The 20,767-nt window shown below is 41.5% G+C and overlaps 1 protein-coding gene across 2 annotated transcripts in view; it reads right to left on the reverse strand.

The window, feature by feature from the left end:
* LOC110516471 (laminin subunit alpha-5) overlaps nt 1-20,767 on the reverse strand; it is a 254,283-nt gene that overhangs the window by 148,057 nt on the left and 85,459 nt on the right. For both annotated transcript variants that reach the window (XM_090185535.1, XM_090185536.1), the window contains exons 7-15: nt 16,517-16,632; nt 10,356-10,474; nt 7,286-7,376; nt 6,784-6,918; nt 5,850-5,915; nt 5,420-5,560; nt 4,165-4,302; nt 2,705-2,839; nt 1,212-1,346 (exon numbers count right to left, since the gene is read on the reverse strand). In XM_090185535.1, the coding sequence (XP_090041661.1) occupies nt 1,212-1,346; nt 2,705-2,839; nt 4,165-4,302; nt 5,420-5,560; nt 5,850-5,915; nt 6,784-6,918; nt 7,286-7,376; nt 10,356-10,474; nt 16,517-16,632 (1,076 nt within the window). The remainder of the gene's footprint in view (nt 1-1,211; nt 1,347-2,704; nt 2,840-4,164; nt 4,303-5,419; nt 5,561-5,849; nt 5,916-6,783; nt 6,919-7,285; nt 7,377-10,355; nt 10,475-16,516; nt 16,633-20,767) is intronic.

Below are 20,767 nucleotides of genomic sequence, written 5' to 3' on the forward strand. Positions count from 1 at the left end.
GGGTAATAAACACATAACATCATGACAGATTAGACAGGGTAATAAACACATAACAACATGACAGATTAGACAGGGTAATAAATACATGACAGATTAGACAGGGTAATAAACACATAACAACATGACAGATTAGACAGGGTAATAAACACATGACAGATTAGACAGGGTAATAAACACATAACAACATGACAGATTAGACAGGGTAATAAACACATGACAGATTAGACAGGGTAATAAATACATAACAACATGACAGATTAGACAGGGTAATAAACACATAACAACATGACAGATTAGACAGGGTAATAAACACATAACAACATGACAGATTAGACAGGGTAATAAATACATAACAACATGACAGATTAGACAGGGTAATAAATACATAACAACATGACAGATTAGACAGGGTAATAAACACATAACAACATGACAGATTAGACAGGGTAATAGACACATAACAACATGACAGATTAGACAGGGTAATAAACACATAACAACATGACAGATTAGACAGGGTAATAAACACATGACAGATTAGACAGGGTAATAAACACATAACAACATGTCAGATTAGACAGGGTAATAGACACATAACAACATGACAGATTAGACAGGGTAATAAACACATGACAGATTAGACAGGGTAATAAACACATGACAGATTAGACAGGGTAATAAACACATAACAACATGACAGATTAGACAGGATAATAAACACATAACAACATGACAGATTAGACAGGGTAATAAACACATAACAACATGACAGATTAGACAGGGTAATAAACACATGACAGATTAGACAGGGTAATAAACACATGACAGATTAGACAGGGTAATAAACACATGACAGATTAGACAGGGTAATAAACACATAACAACATGACAGATTAGACAGGATAATAAACACATAACAACATGACAGATTAGACAGGGTAATAAACACATAACAACATGACAGATTAGACAGGGTAATAAACACATGACAGATTAGACAGGGTAATAAACACATGACAGATTAGACAGGGTAATAAACACATAACAACATGACAGATTAGACAGGGTAATAAACACATACAACGCAGACGGCCGCCCATCGTTTAACAAAGTGCCTTGGACAAATTTAGAAATTAGTTTTAGATATTGAAGCAATCTGATTTTAACAACCAATCAGGCTTTGAGATGTCGTCTGAACTCGGACAACTTACGCGTGCAGCTGGGGAAGCCGTAGAAACCAGGAGCACACTGGTCACAGGCGGTACCGCTGTAGTTGGGTCTGCAGTGGCAGTGGCCCGACACACTGCAGCTGGAGCCCAGGGAGGTGCGAGGATCACAGGTGCACACTGGGTAAACAGGAAGTGACAACATTAGATAGCGGCCGTGTTCTGCTCTGTCGCTATTCACCAACTGAGCAGACTGACCGGTCGACAAATAATAATGAGTTATTTAAAGAGGTGATTTGTCTTCTGTCTACGACTGCCTTGTAGTCTCAAACATCACCAAACTGTTTTGATAGAGAGTTCAGACACCTGTGTGCAGTTGTGGTGTCTGGTGTGTGTAGTTGGGGTTTCTAGTGTGTGTAGTTGGGGTTTCTAGTGTGTTTTATTGGGGTGTCTGGTGTGTGTAGTTGGGGTCCCTGGTGTGTGTAGTTGTGGTTTCTGGTGTGCGTAGTTGTGGTGTCTGGTGTGTGTAGCTGGGGTTTCTAGTGTGTGTAGTTGGGGTTTCTAGTGTGTGTAGTTGGGGTGTGTGGTGTGTGTAGTTGGGGTGTCTAGTGTGTGTAGTTGGGGTGTCTGGTGTGTGTAGTTGGGGTGTCTAGTGTGTGTAGTTGCGGGGGTGTAGTTGGGGTGTCTGGTGTGTGTAGTTGGGGTGTCTAGTGTGTGTTGTTGTGGTGTCTGTAGTTGTGATGTCTGGTGTTTGTGTAGTTGTGGTTTCTGGTGTCTGTAGTTGTGGTTTCTGGTGTGTGTAGTTGTGGTTTCTGGTGTGTGTGTTGATGTGGTGTGTGTAGTTGTGGTGTCTGGTGTGTGTAGTTGGGGTGTCTGATGTGTGTAGTTGGGGTGTCTGGTGTGTGTAGTTGGGGTGTCTGGTGTGTGTGTTGATGTAGTGTATGTAGTTGTGGTGTCTGGTGTGTGTAGTTGTGGTGTCTAGTGTGTGTAGTTGTGGTGTCTGGTGTGTGTGTTGATGTAGTGTGTGTAGTTGTGGTTTCTGGCATGTGTAGTTGTGGTGCCTGGTGTGTGTGTAGATGCGGTGTGTGTAGTTGATGAGTGTGGTATGTGTAGATTTGATGTGTGTAGATGTGGTGTGTGTAGTTTCGGTGTGTGTAGTTGATGAGCGTGGTATGTGTAGATTTGATGTGTGTAGATGTGGTGTGTGTAGGTGTGGTGTGTGTAGTTGATGAGCGTGGTATGTGTAGATTTGATGTGTGTAGATGTGGTGTGTGTAGTTTCGGTGTGTGTAGTTGATGAGCGTGGTATGTGTAGTTTGGTGTGTGTAGATGTGGTGTGTGTAGGTGTGGTGTGTGTAGATTTGATGTGTGTAGATTTGATGTGTGTAGATGCAGTGTGTGTAGTTGTGGTGTGTGTAGTTGATGAGCGTGGTATGTGTAGTTTGGTGTGTGTAGTTTCGGTGTGTGTAGTTTTGGCGTGTGTAGTTTCGGTGTGTGTAGTTGATGAGCGTGGCGTGTGGTCCAGTCAGCGGTCAGTACCTTGGCAGTTGGGGTAGGAGTGGAAGCCTGATCTACACTGCTCACATCGCGGTCCCTGGAACTCTGGACGACACACACACCGTCCAGACCAATCACAGCCCTCTGGGAGGGAACCCACGCTGCTACAGCCACACACTGACGGAGGGGAAAGACAAACAGAGTTTGTGTGACAACATTTATGAACTTTTATTGTAATTCCAATTCCAGAAACAATTCACTCAACAGGCAAGCGGTCCTGAGTCAGTATTGAGCTGTATATCAGTATTGAGCTGTATATCCGTATTGAGCTGTATATCCATGGTCCTGTGTGTTGTGTCAGTATTGATCTGTATATCAGTATTGAGCTGTATATCAGTATTGAGCTGTATATCCATGGTCCTGTCTGTATATCAGTATTGAGCTGTATATCAGTATTGAGCTGTATATCCATGGTCCTGTCTGTATATCAGTATTGAGCTGTATATCAGTATTGAGCTGTATATCCATGGTCCTGTCTGTATATCAGTATTGATCTGTATATCAGTATTGAGCTGTATATCAGTATTGAGCTGTATATCCATGGTCCTGTCTGTTGTGTCAGTATTGAGCTGTATATCAGTATTGAACTGTATATCCATGGTCCTGTCTGTATATCAGTATTGAGCTGTATATCCGTGGTCCTGTCTGTATATCGGTATTGAGCTGTATATCAGCATTGAGCTGTATATCCATGGTCCTGTGTGTTGTGTCAGTATTGAGCTGTATATCAGTATTGAGCTCTATATCAGTATTGAGCTCTATATCAGTATTGAGCTGTATATCAGTATTGAGCTCTATATCAGTATTGAGCTGTATATCAGTATTGAGCTCTATATCAGTATTGAGCTGTATATCCATGGTCCTGTGTGTTGTGTCAGTATTGAGCTGTATATCCATGGTCCTGTGTGTTGTGTCAGTATTGAGCTGAATATCAGTATTGAGCTGTATATCCATGGTCCTGTCTGTTGTGTCAGTATTGAGCTGTATATCCATGGTCCTGTCTGTTGTGTCAGTATTGAGCTGTATATCAGTATTGAGCTGTATATCAGTATTGAGCTGTATATCCATGGTCCTGTCTGTTGTGTCAGTATTGAGCTGTATATCCATGGTCCTGTCGGTATATCAGTATTGAGCTGTATATCCATGGTCCTGTCTGTTGTGTCAGTATTAAGCTGTATATCAGTATTGAGCTGTATATCCATGGTCCTGTCTGTATATCAGTATTGAGCTGTATATCAGTATTGAGCTGTATATCCATGGTCCTGTCTGTTGTTCAGTATTGAGCTGTATATCAGTATTGAGCTGTATATTCATGGTCCTGTCTGTTGTGTCAGCTTTCTGAAGAGACAGACATTTAGCAGACAATGTTTTTTGGAGCCAATGTTTGGCAGACAGACAATCACTTTGGCACAGTGGGTAACAATGTGTTGGCAGATACTCACGTCGGCAGAGGGGGTAGTTGAAGTAGCCAGGAGCACACTGGTCACATGAGTAGCCCTGGAAGCCTTGGTGACACTGGCACTGCCCCGTCAGCGTATCACACCTACCACCCTGGCACCCCGCGCCTGAGCACCGACATGCTGGCGGAGGAGAGGGCACACTGGGGTCATTACACAACGAACAAGTGTGTTTGTGTTTGTTTGTGGGGCTGGGGAGTATGAGCATGCCTGACAGTGTATAAAGTTATCTAGTGTATATATCAGTGTGTAGTTAGTGTATATGTCTGTGTGTAGTTATCTAGTGTATATATCTAGTGTATATCTCTGTGTGTAGTTATCTAGTATATATATATGTGTGTAGTTAGTGTATATCTCTATGTGTATTTATCTAGTGTATAGTCTCTCTGGGTGGTATCTAGTGTATAGTCTCTCTGGGTGGTGTCTAGTGTATAGTCTCTCTGGGTGGTATCTAGTGTATAGTCTCTCTGGGTGGTATCTAGTGTATAGTCTCTCTGGGTGGTATCTAGTGTATAGTCTCTCTGGGTGGTATCTAGTGTATATCTCTGGGTGGTATCTAGTGTATAGTCTCTCTGGGTGGTATCTAGTGTATAGTATCTCTGGGTGGTATCTAGTGTATAGTCTCTCTGGGTGGTATCTAGTGTATATCGCTGGTTGGTATCTAGTGTATAATCTCTCTGGGTGGCCACCTGACTGTGCTGCTGCTCCAGTTTCAACTATTCTGCCTTATTATTATTCGACCATGCTGGTCATTTATGAACATTTGAACATCTTGACCATGTTTTGTTATAATCTCCACCCGGCACAGCCAGAAGAGGACTGGCCACCCCACATAGCCTGGTTCCTCTCTAGGTTTCTTCCTAGGTTTTGGCCTTTCTAGGGAGTTTTTCCTAGCCACCGTGCTTCTTCACCTGCATTGCTTGCTGTTTGGGGTTTTAGGCTGGGTTTCTGTACAGCACTTTGAGATATCAGCTGATGTACGAAGGGCTATATAAAAAATAAAATTTGATTTGATTTATCTAGTGTATAGTCTCTCTGGGTGGTATCTAGTGTATAGTCTCTCTGGGTGGTGTCTAGTGTATAGTCTCTCTGGGTGGTATCTAGTGTATAGTCTCTCTGGGTGGTATCTAGTGTATAGTCTCTCTGGGTGGTATCTAGTGTATAGTCTCTCTGGGTGGTATCTAGTGTATAGTCTCTCTGGGTGGTATCTAGTGTATAGTCTCTCTGGGTGGTATCTTACCCTGGCAGTTGAGTCCGTAGTACCCTGGGACACAGACGTCACAGTGTTCCCCAGTGAAGCCGGGTTTGCAGATACAGGTGCGGGTACGTGGATCAGGACGGCAGGAGTTTCCCTCCGTCCCAGCAGCACTGCACTCACAGTCTACACAGAGACAGAGACAGAGACACATACTGTTACTGTAGCCAAGGATAGACTTGACATTGTTTGCTTCTGCTAATCCCGTCCCCCCCATTGCCTATCTCATCAATCCAATAGGGTTTGACGGTCCAACACAAGTAGAGACGTGTACAACGCAGAGAAAATTATTGGTTATAATAACACATGATACCACAGATGGAGAAACATTTATCTTGTCTTACTCCGGCGGTATAATTTGTACTATACGTTTTGAATAAATTGAATAAATAAAATATATATTTGAAAGACTTACTGATGATTTCTCCGGCAGGTTTAGCTTCTCTGTTGCTATTGTTGTTGTCGAGGTATGTTGCTATGGCTGACAGAAACACGCATTAGACAAGTTATAGCAGCAGTTATAGCAGCAGTTCTTATCGATCCTGGGCTGCTGTAAAGCTCTAGGATCTGTTTCCCAAACAGAGATAATTTAGTCCTGAAATAAACAGCTATTTCAATAGACATTCTCCACTGAGAATGATTTTTGTTGTTGTCCAGGACTAGGTTAAATCTGTGTCCAGGGAAACTGTCCCTCACTGGTCACCCCCAAAGCCAATTCCTCCTTTGGTCGTCTTTCCTTCCAGTTCTCTGCTGCCAATGACTGGAATGAACTGCAAAAATCTCTGAAGCTGGAGACTCATATCTCCCTCACTAGCTTTAAGCGCAAGCTGTCAGAGCAGCTCACAGATCGTTGCACCTGTACATACATAGCCCATCTGTAAATAGCCCATCCAACTACCTCATCCCCATACTGTATTTATTTATTTATCTTGCTCCTTTGCACCCCAGTATCTCTACTTGAACATTCATCTTCTGCACATCTACCATTCCAGTGTTTAATTGCTATATTGTAATTACTTCACCACCATGGCCTATTTATTTCCTTAACTTACCTAATTTGCACTTACTGGATATAGACTTGTTGTTTTCTTTTGTTCTACTGTATCATTGACTGTATGTTTTGTTTATTCCATGTGTAACTCTGTGTTGTTGTATGTGTCGAACTGCAATGCTTTATCTTGGCCAGGTCGCAGTTGCAAATGAGAACTTGTTCTCAACTCAGCCTACCTGGTTAAATAAAGGTGAAATAAAATCAAAAAGACTACTTCCTGTTTATGCTCTACAACTTTGTACCCAAAGACCTATTTTATGAGAACCATAACAATGATTTTTTTATTCTGGATACTTACAGTAGCAGTCTGGGAAGTTAATGTATCCCTCAGCACAGGAGTCACAGTTCTCTCCGGTGTAGTTGGATTTACAGTAACAACGACCCGTCAGATCCTCACAGGTACCATCTGTGAACTCTGACCGGCACACACAGGCTGCAGAGAGGAGGAGGAGGAGGAGGAGGAGGAGGAGGAAGAGGAGGAGGAAGTGGAGGTGGAGGAGGAGGAGGAGGAGGAAGAGGAAGGGGAAGGGGAGGAGGAGAAGGAGGAGGAAGAGGAGGAAGATGAGGAAGAGGAGGAGGAGGAAGAGGAGGAGAAGGAGGAGGAAGAGGAGGTGAACGAAGACAATCAACTCTATTAATCTGCTGTCAAGTAACAAACATCACTTGTAAGAAACATTATCATCAAGACCCACAGTTCAGCTATAACACTATTTTCTTTCCACATAAGTGACTAATTAAATATTATCTTTCAAACACACCAATCAACATGTATTTTAGTTTGAATATAAACTGTCACTCACGGGAGCAGGCCAATGGGGAGTCCAGGGGATGGTCAGGTGATCTGTAGTAGGTGAGGACACAGCGCTCACAGTTGACACCAGTGGTGTGATGCTGGCAGTGGAAAGCAAGATACAATGAGTCAATGACATACAACACAGGAATACAATGAATCGATGACATACAACACAGGAATACAATGAATCGATGACATACTACACAGGATTAGAATGAGTCAATGACATACAACACAGGATTAGAATGAGTCAATAACATACAACACAGGATTACAATGAGTCGATGACATACAACACAGGATTACAATGAGTCAATGACATACAACACAGGATTACAATGAGTCAATGACATACAACACAGGAATACAATGAGTCAATGACATACAACACAGGATTACAATGAGTCAATGACATACAACACAGGATTATAATGAGTCAATGACATACAACACAGGATTAGAATGAATCGATGACATACAACACAGGAATACAATGAGTCAATGACATACAACACAGGATTACAATGAGTCAATGACTTACAACACAGGATTACAATGAGTCGATGACATACAACACAGGAATACAATGAGTCGATGACATACAACACAGGATTACAATGAGTCAATGACATACAACACAGGATTACAATGAATCGATGACATACAACACAGGAATACAATGAGTTAATGACATACAACACAGGATTACAATGAATCGATGACATACAACACAGGATTACAATGAATCGATGACATACAACACAGGAATACAATGAGTTAATGACATACAACACAGGATTACAATGAATCGATGACATACAACACAGGATTACAATGAGTTAATGACATACAACACAGGATTACAATGAGTCAATGACATACAACACAGGATTAGAATGAGTCGATGACATACAACACAGGATTACAATGAATCGATGACATACAACACAGGATTAGAATGAGTCGATGACATACAACACAGGAATACAATGAGTCAATGACATACAACACAGGATTAGAATGAGTAGATGACACACAACACAGGATTACAATGAGTCAATGACATACAACACAGGATTAGAATGAATCGATGACATACAACACAGGATTACAATGAGTCGATGACATACAACACAGGATTAGAATGGGTCAATGACATACAACACAGGATTACAATGAATCGATGACATACAACACAGGACTACAATGAGTTAATGACATACAACACAGGAATACAATGAGTCAATGACATACAACACAGGATTACAATGAGTCAATGACATACAACACAGGAATACAATGAATCGATGACATACAACACAGGAATACAATGAGTTAATGACATACAACACAGGATTAGAATGAGTCAACGACATACAACACAGGAATACAATGAGTCAATGACATACAACACAGGAATACAATGAGACAATGACTTACAACACAGGATTACAATGAATCGATGACATACAACACAGGAATACAATGAGTCAATGACATACAACACAGGATTACAATGAGTCAATGACTTACAACACAGGATTACAATGAGTCGATGACATACAACACAGGAATACAATGAGTCGATGACATACAACACAGGATTACAATGAGTCAATGACATACAACACAGGATTAGAATGAGTCGATGACACACAACACAGGATTACAATGAATCGATGACATACAACACAGGAATACAATGAGTTAATGACATACAACACAGGATTACAATGAATCGATGACATACAACACAGGATTACAATGAGTTAATGACATACAACACAGGATTACAATGAGTCAATGACATACAACACAGGATTAGAATGAGTCGATGACATACAACACAGGATTACAATGAATCGATGACATACAACACAGGATTAGAATGAGTCGATGACATACAACACAGGAATACAATGAGTCAATGACATACAACACAGGATTAGAATGAGTAGATGACACACAACACAGGATTACAATGAGTCAATGACATACAACACAGGATTAGAATGAATCGATGACATACAACACAGGATTACAATGAGTCGATGACATACAACACAGGATTAGAATGAGTCAATGACATACAACACAGGATTACAATGAATCGATGACATACAACACAGGACTACAATGAGTTAATGACAAACAACACAGGAATACAATGAGTCAATGACATACAACACAGGATTACAATGAGTCAATGACATACAACACAGGAATACAATGAATCGATGACATACAACACAGGAATACAATGAATCGATGACATACAACACAGGAATACAATGAATCGATGACATACAACACAGGAATACAATGAGTTAATGACATACAACACAGGACTACAATGAGTCGATGACATACAACACAGGATTACAATGAATCGATGACATACAACACAGGAATACAATGAGTTAATGACATACAACACAGGAATACAATGAATCGATGACATACAACACAGGAATACAATGAGTTAATGACATACAACACAGGAATACAATGAGTCGATGACACACAACACAGGATTACAATGAGTCAATGACATACAACACAGGATTACAATGAGTCGATGACACACAACACAGGATTACAATGAGTCAATGACATACAACACAGGATTACAATGAGTCAATGACATACAACACAGGATTACAATGAATCGATGACATACAACACAGGAATACAATGAGTTAATGACATACAACACAGGAATACAATGAGTCGATGACATACAACACAGGATTACAATGAGTCGATGACACACAACACAGGATTACAATGAGTCAATGACATACAACACAAGATTACAATGAGTCAATGACATACAACACAGGAATACACTCAGCAATGTACAGCAATGTAGATAAGGACACAGTGTAGATTACATGGAGCTGGTGCAATGGAATAAGGAGGCTACACAAAGAAATGTAATGTCTTTTGCTAAATTGATTGATTATATTTAATTGGTTGAACAAATGTAATTTCACTTGTCTAGGCCATGTCTTTTATCTTCTGTAATCATCTCCTACTATAAGGAGTAGGTGCTGATAAAAGGGCAGTAGTAATACCTGACACTCCATGCAGACTCCGCCCCCCCTGTACTGTCCCTGGACGTTGATGCTAGCTCTCCTCTGGTCAACCTCGGGGTCGTAGTAACAGCCAAACGAGTGTTGGTTACAGTTACACGCTGAAAGAAATATAAACAGAAAATAAGGAATCACTCAACCATATCACACAAAGACATTTCGTTTATGAGAGGGTTTGAAACCACACAGCAACGGACATATGAACGTATGAAACGAGAAACGCCTAGTGGCGGGCCCGGGCGCCTGCAAGCTGACTTCTGTCGTCAGCTGGAACGTGTTTCCCTCCGATACGTCGTCAGTTGGAACGACGATACGTTGGTTCGGCTGACTCTGCCGTCAGTTGGAACGCGTTTCCCTCCGATACGTTGGTTCGGCTGACTTCTGTCGTCAGTTGGAACGCGTTTCCCTCCGATACGTTGGTTCGGCTGACTTCTGTCGTCAGTTGGAACGCGTTTCCCTCCGATACGATGGTTCGGCTGACTTCTGTCGTCAGTTGGAACGCGTTTCCCTCCGATACGTTGGTTCGGCTGACTTCTGTCGTCAGTTGGAACGCGTTTCCCTCCGATACGTTGGTTCGGCTGACTCTGTCGTCAGTTGGAACGCGTTTCCCTCCGATACGTTGGTTCGGCTGACTTCTGTCATCAGTTGGAACGCGTTTCCTTCCGATACGTTGGTTCGGCTGACTTCTGTCGTCAGTTGGAACGCGTTTCCCTCCGATACGTTGGTTCGGCTGACTTCTGTCGTCAGTTGGAACGCGTTTCCCTCCGATACGATGGTTCGGCTGACTTCTGGGTTAAGCGAGCAGTGTGTTAAGAAGCAGCGTGGTTTGGCGGGTCATGCTTCGTAAGGATCGCAACTACTAATAAAAACAAAATGTTAAAAAATACACGAGCTACAGTGAATGAAACAGATAACCTGGAAACAGACACACAAACAAGGAAATGTCATGTGTATCAACACACACACTGGTCTGATCCCAACCAAAGCTATCATTTACAGACCAGTCTCATCCCAACCAAAACTATCATTTACAGACCTGTCTCATCCCAACCAAAGCTATCATTTACAGACCAGTCTCATCCCAACCAAAGCTATCATTTACAGACCAGTCTCATCCCAACCAAAGCTATCATTTACAGACCTGTCTCATCCCAACCAAAGCTATCATTTACAGACCTGTCTCATCCCAACCAAAGCTATCATTTACAGACCAGTCTCATCCCAACCAAAGCTATCATTTACAGACCTGTCTCATCCCAACCAAAGCTATCATTTACAGACCTGTCTCATCCCAACCAAAGCTATCATTTACAGATCTGTCTCATCCCAACCAAAGCTATCATTTACAGACCTGTCTCATCCCAACCAAAGCTATCATTTACAGACCTGTCTCATCCCAACCAAAGCTATCATTTACAGACCTGTCTCATCCCAACCAAAGCTATCATTTACAGACCCGTCTCATCTAAACGAAAGCTATCATTTACACACCCATTTCAATTCAGTCAATTCAGGAAGTAAACAGACTTTGAGGAAGTAAACTGACCTCCTGAATTTAAATGGAATTGACCCCAACCCTGGTTCTCAGGGACCTATGATGAACCAAAGGTTTTAGATAGAAGAACCTTTATACTGAGATGGATGGAGTTGGAAGAAACACTGTAGCTACAAGCATCCTTCTGCCCTTCCTCACTGCTGCCTTTCCTCACTGATGCCTTTCCTCACTGCTGCTTTCCTCACTGCTGCCTTTCCTCACTGCTGCCTTTCCTCACTGCTGCCTTTCCTCACTGCTGCCTTTCCTCACTGCTGGCTTTTCTCACTGCTGCCCTTCCTCACTGCTGGCTTTTCTCACTGCTGCCCTTCCTCACTGCTGCCTTTCCTCACTTCTGCTTTCCTCACTGCTGCCCTTCCTCACTGCTGCCTTTCCTCACTGTTGCCTTTCTTCACTGCTGCCTTTCCTCACTGCTGGCTTTCCTCACTGCTGCCTTTCCTCACTGCTGCCTTTCCTCACTGCTGCCCTTCCTCACTGCTGCCTTTCCTCACTGCTGCCCTTCCTCACTGCTGCCTTTCCTCACTGCTGCCTTTCCTCACTGCTGCCCTTCCTCACTGCTGCCTTTCCTCACTGCTGCCTTTCCTCACTGCTGCCTTTCCTCACTGCTGCCCTTCCTCACTGCTGCCTTTCCTCACTGCTCCCTTTCCTCACTGCTGCCTTTCCTCACTGCTCCCTTTCCTCACTGCTCCCTTTCATCACTGCTACCTTTTCTCACTGCTGCCTTTCCTCACTGCTGCCTTTCCTCACTGCTGCCCTTCCTCACTGCTGCCCTTCCTCACTGCTGCCTTTCCTCACTGCTCCCTTTCCTCACTGCTGCCTTTCCCACAGATGTTCTGTTGTCACATAGTCGGAGCAGGAACTGTACCAGACCATATAAAGAAGACTGAACCATACCAGACCATATCAACAAGACTGAACCATACCAGACCATATCAACAACATGCCGTCCCTGGAGGGGGTGCGTCACCTGAGTGGGTTGATTCACTGATGTGGTCATCCTGTCTGGGTTGGCGCCCCCCCCCCCCCCCCTTGGGTTGTGCCGTGGCGGAGGTCTTTGTGGGCTATACTCAGCCTTGTCTCAGGATGGTAAGTTGGTGGTTGAAGATATCCCTCTAGTGGTGTGGGGGCTGTGCTTTGGCAAAGTGGGTGGGGTTATATCCTTCCTGTTTGGCCCTGTCCGGGGGTGTCCTCGGATGGGGCCACAGTGTCTCCTGACCCCTCCTGTCTCAGCCTCCAGTATTTATGCTGCAGTAGTTTATGTGTCGGGGGGCTAGGGTCAGTTTGTTATATCTGGAGTACTTCTCCTGTCCTATTCGGTGTCCTGTGTGAATCTAAGTGTGCGTTCTCTAATTCTCTCCTTCTCTCTTTCTTTCTCTCTCTCAGAGGACCTGAGCCCTAGGACCATGCCCCAGGACTACCTGACATGATGACTCCTTGCTGTCCCCAGTCCACCTGGCCGTGCTGCTGCTCCAGTTTCAACTGTTCTGCCTTATTATTATTCGACCATGCTGGTCATTTATGAACATTTGAACATCTTGGCCATGTTCTGTTATAATCTCCACCCGGCACAGCCAGAGGAGGACTGGCCACCCCACATAGCCTGGTTCCTCTCTAGGTTTCTTCCTAGGTTTTGGCCTTTCTAGGGAGTTTTTCCTAGCCACCGTGCTTCTACACCTGCATTGCTTGCTGTTTGGGGTTTTAGGCTGGGTTTCTGTACAGCACTTTGAGATATCAGCTGATGTACGAAGGGCTATATAAATACATTTGATTTAATTTGATTTGAACAAGACTGAACCATACCAGACCATATCTACAAGACTGAACTGTACCAGACCATATCAACAAGACTGAACCATACCAGACCATATCAACTAAACTGAACCATACCAGACCATATCTACCATACTGAACTATACCAGACCATATCAACAAGACTGAACCATACCAGACCATATCTACAAGACTGAACCATACCAGACCATATCAACAAGACTGAACCGTACCAGACCATATCAACAAGACTGAACCATACCAGACCATATCAACAAGACTGAACCATACCAGACCATATCTACAAGACTGAACTATACCAGACCATATCAACAAGACTGAACCATACCAGACCATATCTACAAGACTGAACCATACCAGACCATATCAACAAGACTGAACCATACCAGACCATATCTACAAGACTGAACCATACCAGACCATATCTACAAGACTGAACCATACCAGACCATATCTACAAGACTGAACCATACCAGACCATATCTACAAGACTGAACCATACCAGACCATATCAACAAGACTGAACCATACCAGACCATATCAACAAGACTGAACCATACCAGACCATATCTACAAGACTGAACCATACCAGACCATATCTACAAGACTGAACCATACCAGACCATATCTACAAGACTGAACCATACCAGACCATATCTACAAGACTGAACCATACCAGACCATATCAACAAGACTGAACCATACCAGACCATATCTACAAGACTGAACCATACCAGACCATATCAACAAGATGTTTTTTTTCAAGTTTTCAGTGGAGAAAGGAAAATAATATATCAAGAAGCATTGAGATTAGATTTAAGGCGAGAAAGAGACATCTGAGGAATCCGACATCCCAACCTTGCACAAACTAAACGCAGAAAAACACACATCCCTATTTGGTTTTGGCAGCCCCAGTCGACCCAACAGAGTCCTTAGGTAATGCTGTTTTTTACTGAGTCTGAGAAAAGACAATCTGTGAGTTTATCTGTTCTTATCAGCCTTCAGCGACAGAGAGGTGGCCGTAGACACACACAGACACACACAGATCCACACACACACACACACACACACACACACACACACACACACACACACACAAACACAGACACACACAGACACACACACACAGACACACACACACAGACACACACACAGACACACACACACAGACAGACACAGACACAGACACACACACACACACACACACACACACACACACACACACACACACACACACACACACACACACACACACACACACACACACACACACACATAGACACACACACACACAGACACAGACACAGACACAGACACATCCACACAGTCTGCCCAGATCAGAACTAGTGGGACTGGCACCACTTCCCTCAGCACACCGTTTTTATCAGACTGAAATAACATGATAACTTCAATTTGTCTGTTCTGGCGAAGCCGTTGTGAGGTCACTCGGTCTCTCTCTCTCTCTTATCTTAGGTGATGTGAGACTTACCTTAGGGGATAGTTACTGAGACCTACCTTAGGGGATAGTTACTGAGACTTATCTTAGGGGATAGTTACTGAGACTAACCTTAGGGGATAGTTACTGAGACTTATCTTAGGGGATATTTACTGAGATTTATCTTAGGGGATAGTTACTGAGACTAACCTTAGGGGATAGTTACTGAGACTTACCTTAGGGGATATTTACTGAGATTTATCTTAGGGGATAGTTACTGAGATTTATCTTAGGGGATAGTTACTGAGACTTATCTTAGGGGATAGTTACTGAGACTTATCTTAGGGGATAGTTACTGAGACTTACCTTAGGGGATATTTACTGAGATTTATCTTAGGGGATAGTTACTGAGATTTATCTTAGGGGATAGTTACTGAGACTTATCTTAGGGGATAGTTACTGAGACTTATCTTAGGGGATAGTTACTGAGACTTATCTTAGGGGATATTTACTGAGATTTATCTTAGGGGATAGTTACTGAGACTAACCTTAGGGGATAGTTACTGAGATTTATCTTAGGGGATAGTTACTGAGACTTATCTTAGGGGATAGTTACTGAGACTTACCTTAGGGGATATTTACTGAGATTTATCTTAGGGGATAGTTACTGAGATTTATCTTAGGGGATAGTTACTGAGACTTATCTTAGGGGATAGTTACTGAGACTTATCTTAGGGGATAGTTACTGAGACTTACCTTAGGGGATATTTACTGAGATTTATCTTAGGGGATAGTTACTGAGATTTATCTTAGGGGATAGTTACTGAGACTTATCTTAGGGGATAGTTACTGAGACTTATCTTAGGGGATAGTTACTGAGACTTATCTTAGGGGATATTTACTGAGATTTATCTTAGGGGATAGTTACTGAGACTAACCTTAGGGGATAGTTACTGAGATTTATTTTAGGGGATAGTTACTGAGACTTACCTTAGGGGATATTTACTGAGATTTATCTTAGGGGATAGTTACTGAGACTTACCTTAGGGGATAGTTACTGAGACTTATCTTAGGGGATAGTTACTGAGACTTATCTTAGGGGATAGTTACTGAGACTTATCTTAGGGGATAGTTACTGAGACTTATCCTAGGGGATAGTTACTGAGACTTATCCTAGGGGATAGAGGTTTACTGAGACAGCCAGAGAGATAAGAGCCGATGGTAGGTGTGTGTGTGTGTGTGTGTGTGTGTGTGTGTGTGTGTGTGTGTGTGTGTGTGTGTGTGTGGGTGTGTGTGTGTGTGTGTGTGTGTGTGTGTGTGTGTGTGTGTGCGTGTATGTGTGTGGTGGGGTATGGTAACACGCACGTTCACACTCGTTAGCCTTGTAAATGGTCGCTGGTTTCCATGGTAGCTGGTTGAATCCGGGGCAACACTGGTCACATGACTTCCCACAAGTGTTGTGCTGGCAATCACACTGCAGTCTAGAGGAGACAACGCACATATCAACAGATAAACAAACATGGATGAATACACAGACAAAACAGAGACTTACAGTATATATCTGTAGTTCATTAACTTTGACAGCTCTTGAGAAGTAAAGCCTACCTCTGATCCAGTACATCACACTGTGTGTGTGTGTGTGTGTGTGTGTGTGTGTGTGTGTGCAGCTCTGTGACAGCTCTTCTTCAGATAGACAGCGCCTTGCGTTCTAACATCCCATTGTTATCAAAACACAAATAGGCAAAAAATAGGCCTAATTAATTGAGGTTGAATGTTTTGCCAATGTTCAAAATTCCTCAAACTCTTTTAAACGTCTTTAGTGGCGTCAGAGAGGACATGGAGAACTGTGTCCAATCCGCTCAGTTATAAACCCGGAGAGAAACCTGATCTGTACATGAAAGAGTTAATCCCTACAGTCTCAGAACTTCACCCTGCTTAATCCCATTTAATATGAACAATCTGCAGTTTACACAGTGTGGACAAAACAGATCAGGAAGAGAGAAAAAAAACGACGGCATTAATCTGGTCATTCAAGGACAAAAGCATGTACAACCATATACAGTGTATTCTCAAATGCATATCTTCGCTTCTGGGCCTGAGTAGCAAGCAGTTTACTTTGGACAAGTTCACAAACCCATCGTTGGTGTAGTATCGTCGATTTATAGGGGTTATCTATAATCTGTTGTAAAAACAGATTTATAAGGGATATATATAATCTGGTGTAATATCGTCGATTTATAGGGGTTATATATAATCTGGTGTAAAAACAGATTTATAAGGGATATATATAATCTGGTGTAAAAACAGATTTATAGGGTTTATATATAATCTGGTGTAAAAACAGATTTATAAGGGTTATATATAATCTGGTGTAATAACGTCGATTTATAGGGGTTATATATAATCTGGTGTAAAAACAGATTTATAAGGGATATATATAATCTGGTGTAAAAACAGATTTATAGGGTTTATATATAATCTGGTGTAAAAACAGATTTATAAGGGTTATATATAATCTGGTGTAATAACGTAGATTTATAGGGGTTATATATAATCTGGTGTAAAAACAGATTTATAGGGGTTATATATAATCTGGTGTAATATCGTCGATTTATAGGGGTTATATATAATCTGGTGTAAAAACAGATTTATAGGGGATATATATAATCTGGTGTAAAAACGGATTTATAGGGGTTATTTATAATCTGGTGTAAAAACAGATTTATAAGGGATATATATAATCTGGTGTAAAAACAGATTTATAGGGGTTATATATAATCTGGTGTAAAAACAGATTTATAGGGGCTATATATAATCTGGTGTAAAAACAGATTTATAGGGGCTATATATAATCTGGTGTAAAAACAGATTAATAGGGGTTTATATAATCTGGTGTAAAAACAGATTTATAGGGGTTATATATAATCTGGTGTAAAAACGGATTTATAGGGGTTATTTATAATCTGGTGTAAAAACAGATTTATAAGGGATATATATAATGGTAATAACTACAGGTCAAGAGACTGCTGATACAATACTTTGAAGATTGCTCTGATTACAATGGCTTTGGACTGGTCAGGATGCGTTTCAAAACACCAAGGGGAAATCCAATACTGAGATATTTTTTTTAGAAGCCTGTTTCGATGCTTTCCATCAGGTGGATTCGTGATAAAAACACCTCAGCATTGTGACTCCTGCCCCTCTTTCTACATCACATAGATACGATCAGTTTAAATGTACAGATTCTTTGCTCCACGTGAAAACACACATTGTTATAATACTTCCTGCTCTGTGAGGGACTGTACTCTGGGTGCCGTCGTTCCTGGTCGGTAGAAATAATATAGCATCAGCATAAGTGGCGAGAGTATGCCTGTGTGGGTGAGAGTATGCCTGTGTGGGTGAGAGTATGCCTGTGTGGGTGGGGGGGGGGGGGGGGGGGTGTATTTGGGCCTGACAAAAACTAGTGAACGCAATTGTCTAGACACCCCACAAGACATGCCACCAGAGGTCTCTTCACAGTCCCCAAGTCCAGAAACAGACTATGGGAGGCGCACAGTATTACATAGAGCCATGACTACATGGAACTCTATTCCACAGTACTACATAGAGCCATGACTACATGGAACTCTATTCCACAGTATTACATAGAGCCATGACTACATGGAACTCTATTCCACAGTATTACATAGAGCCATGACTACATGGAGCTCTATTCCACAGTACTACATAGATCCATGACTACATGGAACTCTATTCCACAGTATTACATAGAGCCATGACTACATGGAGCTCTATTCCACAGTACTACATAGAGCCATGACTACATGGAACTCTATTCCACAGTACTACATAGAGCCATGACTACATGGAACTCTATTCCACAGTACTACATAGAGCCATGACTACATGGAACTCTATTCCACAGTATTACATAGAGCCATGACTACATGGAGCTCTATTCCACAATACTACATAGAGCCATGACTACATGGAACTCTATTCCACAGTACTACATAGAGCCATGACTACATGGAACTCTATTCCACAGTACTACATAGAGCCATGACTACATGGAACTCTATTCCACAGTACTACATAGAGCCATGACTACATGGAACTCTATTCCACAGTATTACATAGAGCCATGACTACATGGAACTCTATTCCACAGTACTACGTAGAGCCATGACTACATGGAACTCTATTCTAACTCTATATATTCTATAGTATATCACAGTATATATTCTATAGTATATCACAGTATATATTCTATAGTATATCACAGTACGTATTCTATAGTATATCACAGTATATATTCTATAGTATATCACAGTATATATTCTATAGTTTATCACAGTATATATTCTATAGTTTATCACAGTATATATTCTATAGTTTATAAGAGTATATATTCTATAGTATATCACAGTATATATTCTATAGTATATCACAGTATATATTCTATAGTTTATCACAGTATATATTCTATAGTTTATAAGAGTATATATTCTATAGTATATCACAGTATATATTCTATAGTATATCACAGTATATATTCTATAGTTTATCACAGTATGAAGGCCTATAGTTTATCACAGTATATATATTCTATAGTATATCACAGTACGTATTCTATAGTTTATAACAGTATATATTCTATAGTATATCACAGTATGTATTCTATAGTTTCCACAGTAGGTAGTCCTATTGCCAACCATCATCAGTTGATCCCGTAAATAATTCCTGAATGACAGTCGAGTGATTAAAAGATGTAATTTCCTGCTTTATTTACAGCAGGTTCCAATAAGAAAGCATCAAGGTAATGAGTCAGTGTTTTCATATGTTTCTGTGCTTCGGGATTGGACACCAAGTCCACTGCGCGCAAATGTGTAGGCTATTGCGCAACACCCACCGGTATTGTGTGAATATCCTAATGATAATGATGTTGAGAGCCCGGTAACAGATCGACTGTAAGTCCCCTTAACCATAGACTGTTGTTAGGAATACATTGTCTCTAAATTCACAATGTGTGACGGTTTTCTTGTGTCGAAGGAGAGGCGGACCAAAACGCTTAAAAAAAAACGCTTGGTTATTACTCATGGTTCTTTAATATAGAAACTACACATGAATAGACTAACAAAACCAAGAAATGTGAAAAACCAAGAAATGTGAAAAACCAAGACAGCCCTTTCTGGTGCAAACACAGAGACAGGAACAATCACCCACAAAAACCCAACACCAAACAGGCTACCTAAATATGGTTCCCAATCAGAGACAATGACTAACACCTGCCTCTGATTGAGAACCATATCAGGGGCCAAACATAGAAATAGACAAACTAGACGTGTAACATAGAACGCCCACTCAGATCACACCCTGACCAAACAAAACATAGAAACATACAAAGCAAACTACGGTCAGGGTGTGACACAATGTTTACATTTCTACAGGTCAGACTTTAAAAAAAATTGTAAACGTCCAAATGTCGGCCTTCTACCAGATGTATGTTTCTTCCCCCTGAAACTGTTTAATTTTAATTATTTATAACAATTCAGTACGATATAGCCGATAGAATATTTAGCCCACAATGATTTGATTTTATTTTATAGACCAAAT

The sequence above is a fragment of the Oncorhynchus mykiss genome, chromosome 9, assembly GCF_057628025.1.
Source record: "Oncorhynchus mykiss isolate SJ-2025 chromosome 9, ASM5762802v1, whole genome shotgun sequence".
NCBI lineage: Eukaryota > Metazoa > Chordata > Actinopteri > Salmoniformes > Salmonidae > Oncorhynchus > Oncorhynchus mykiss.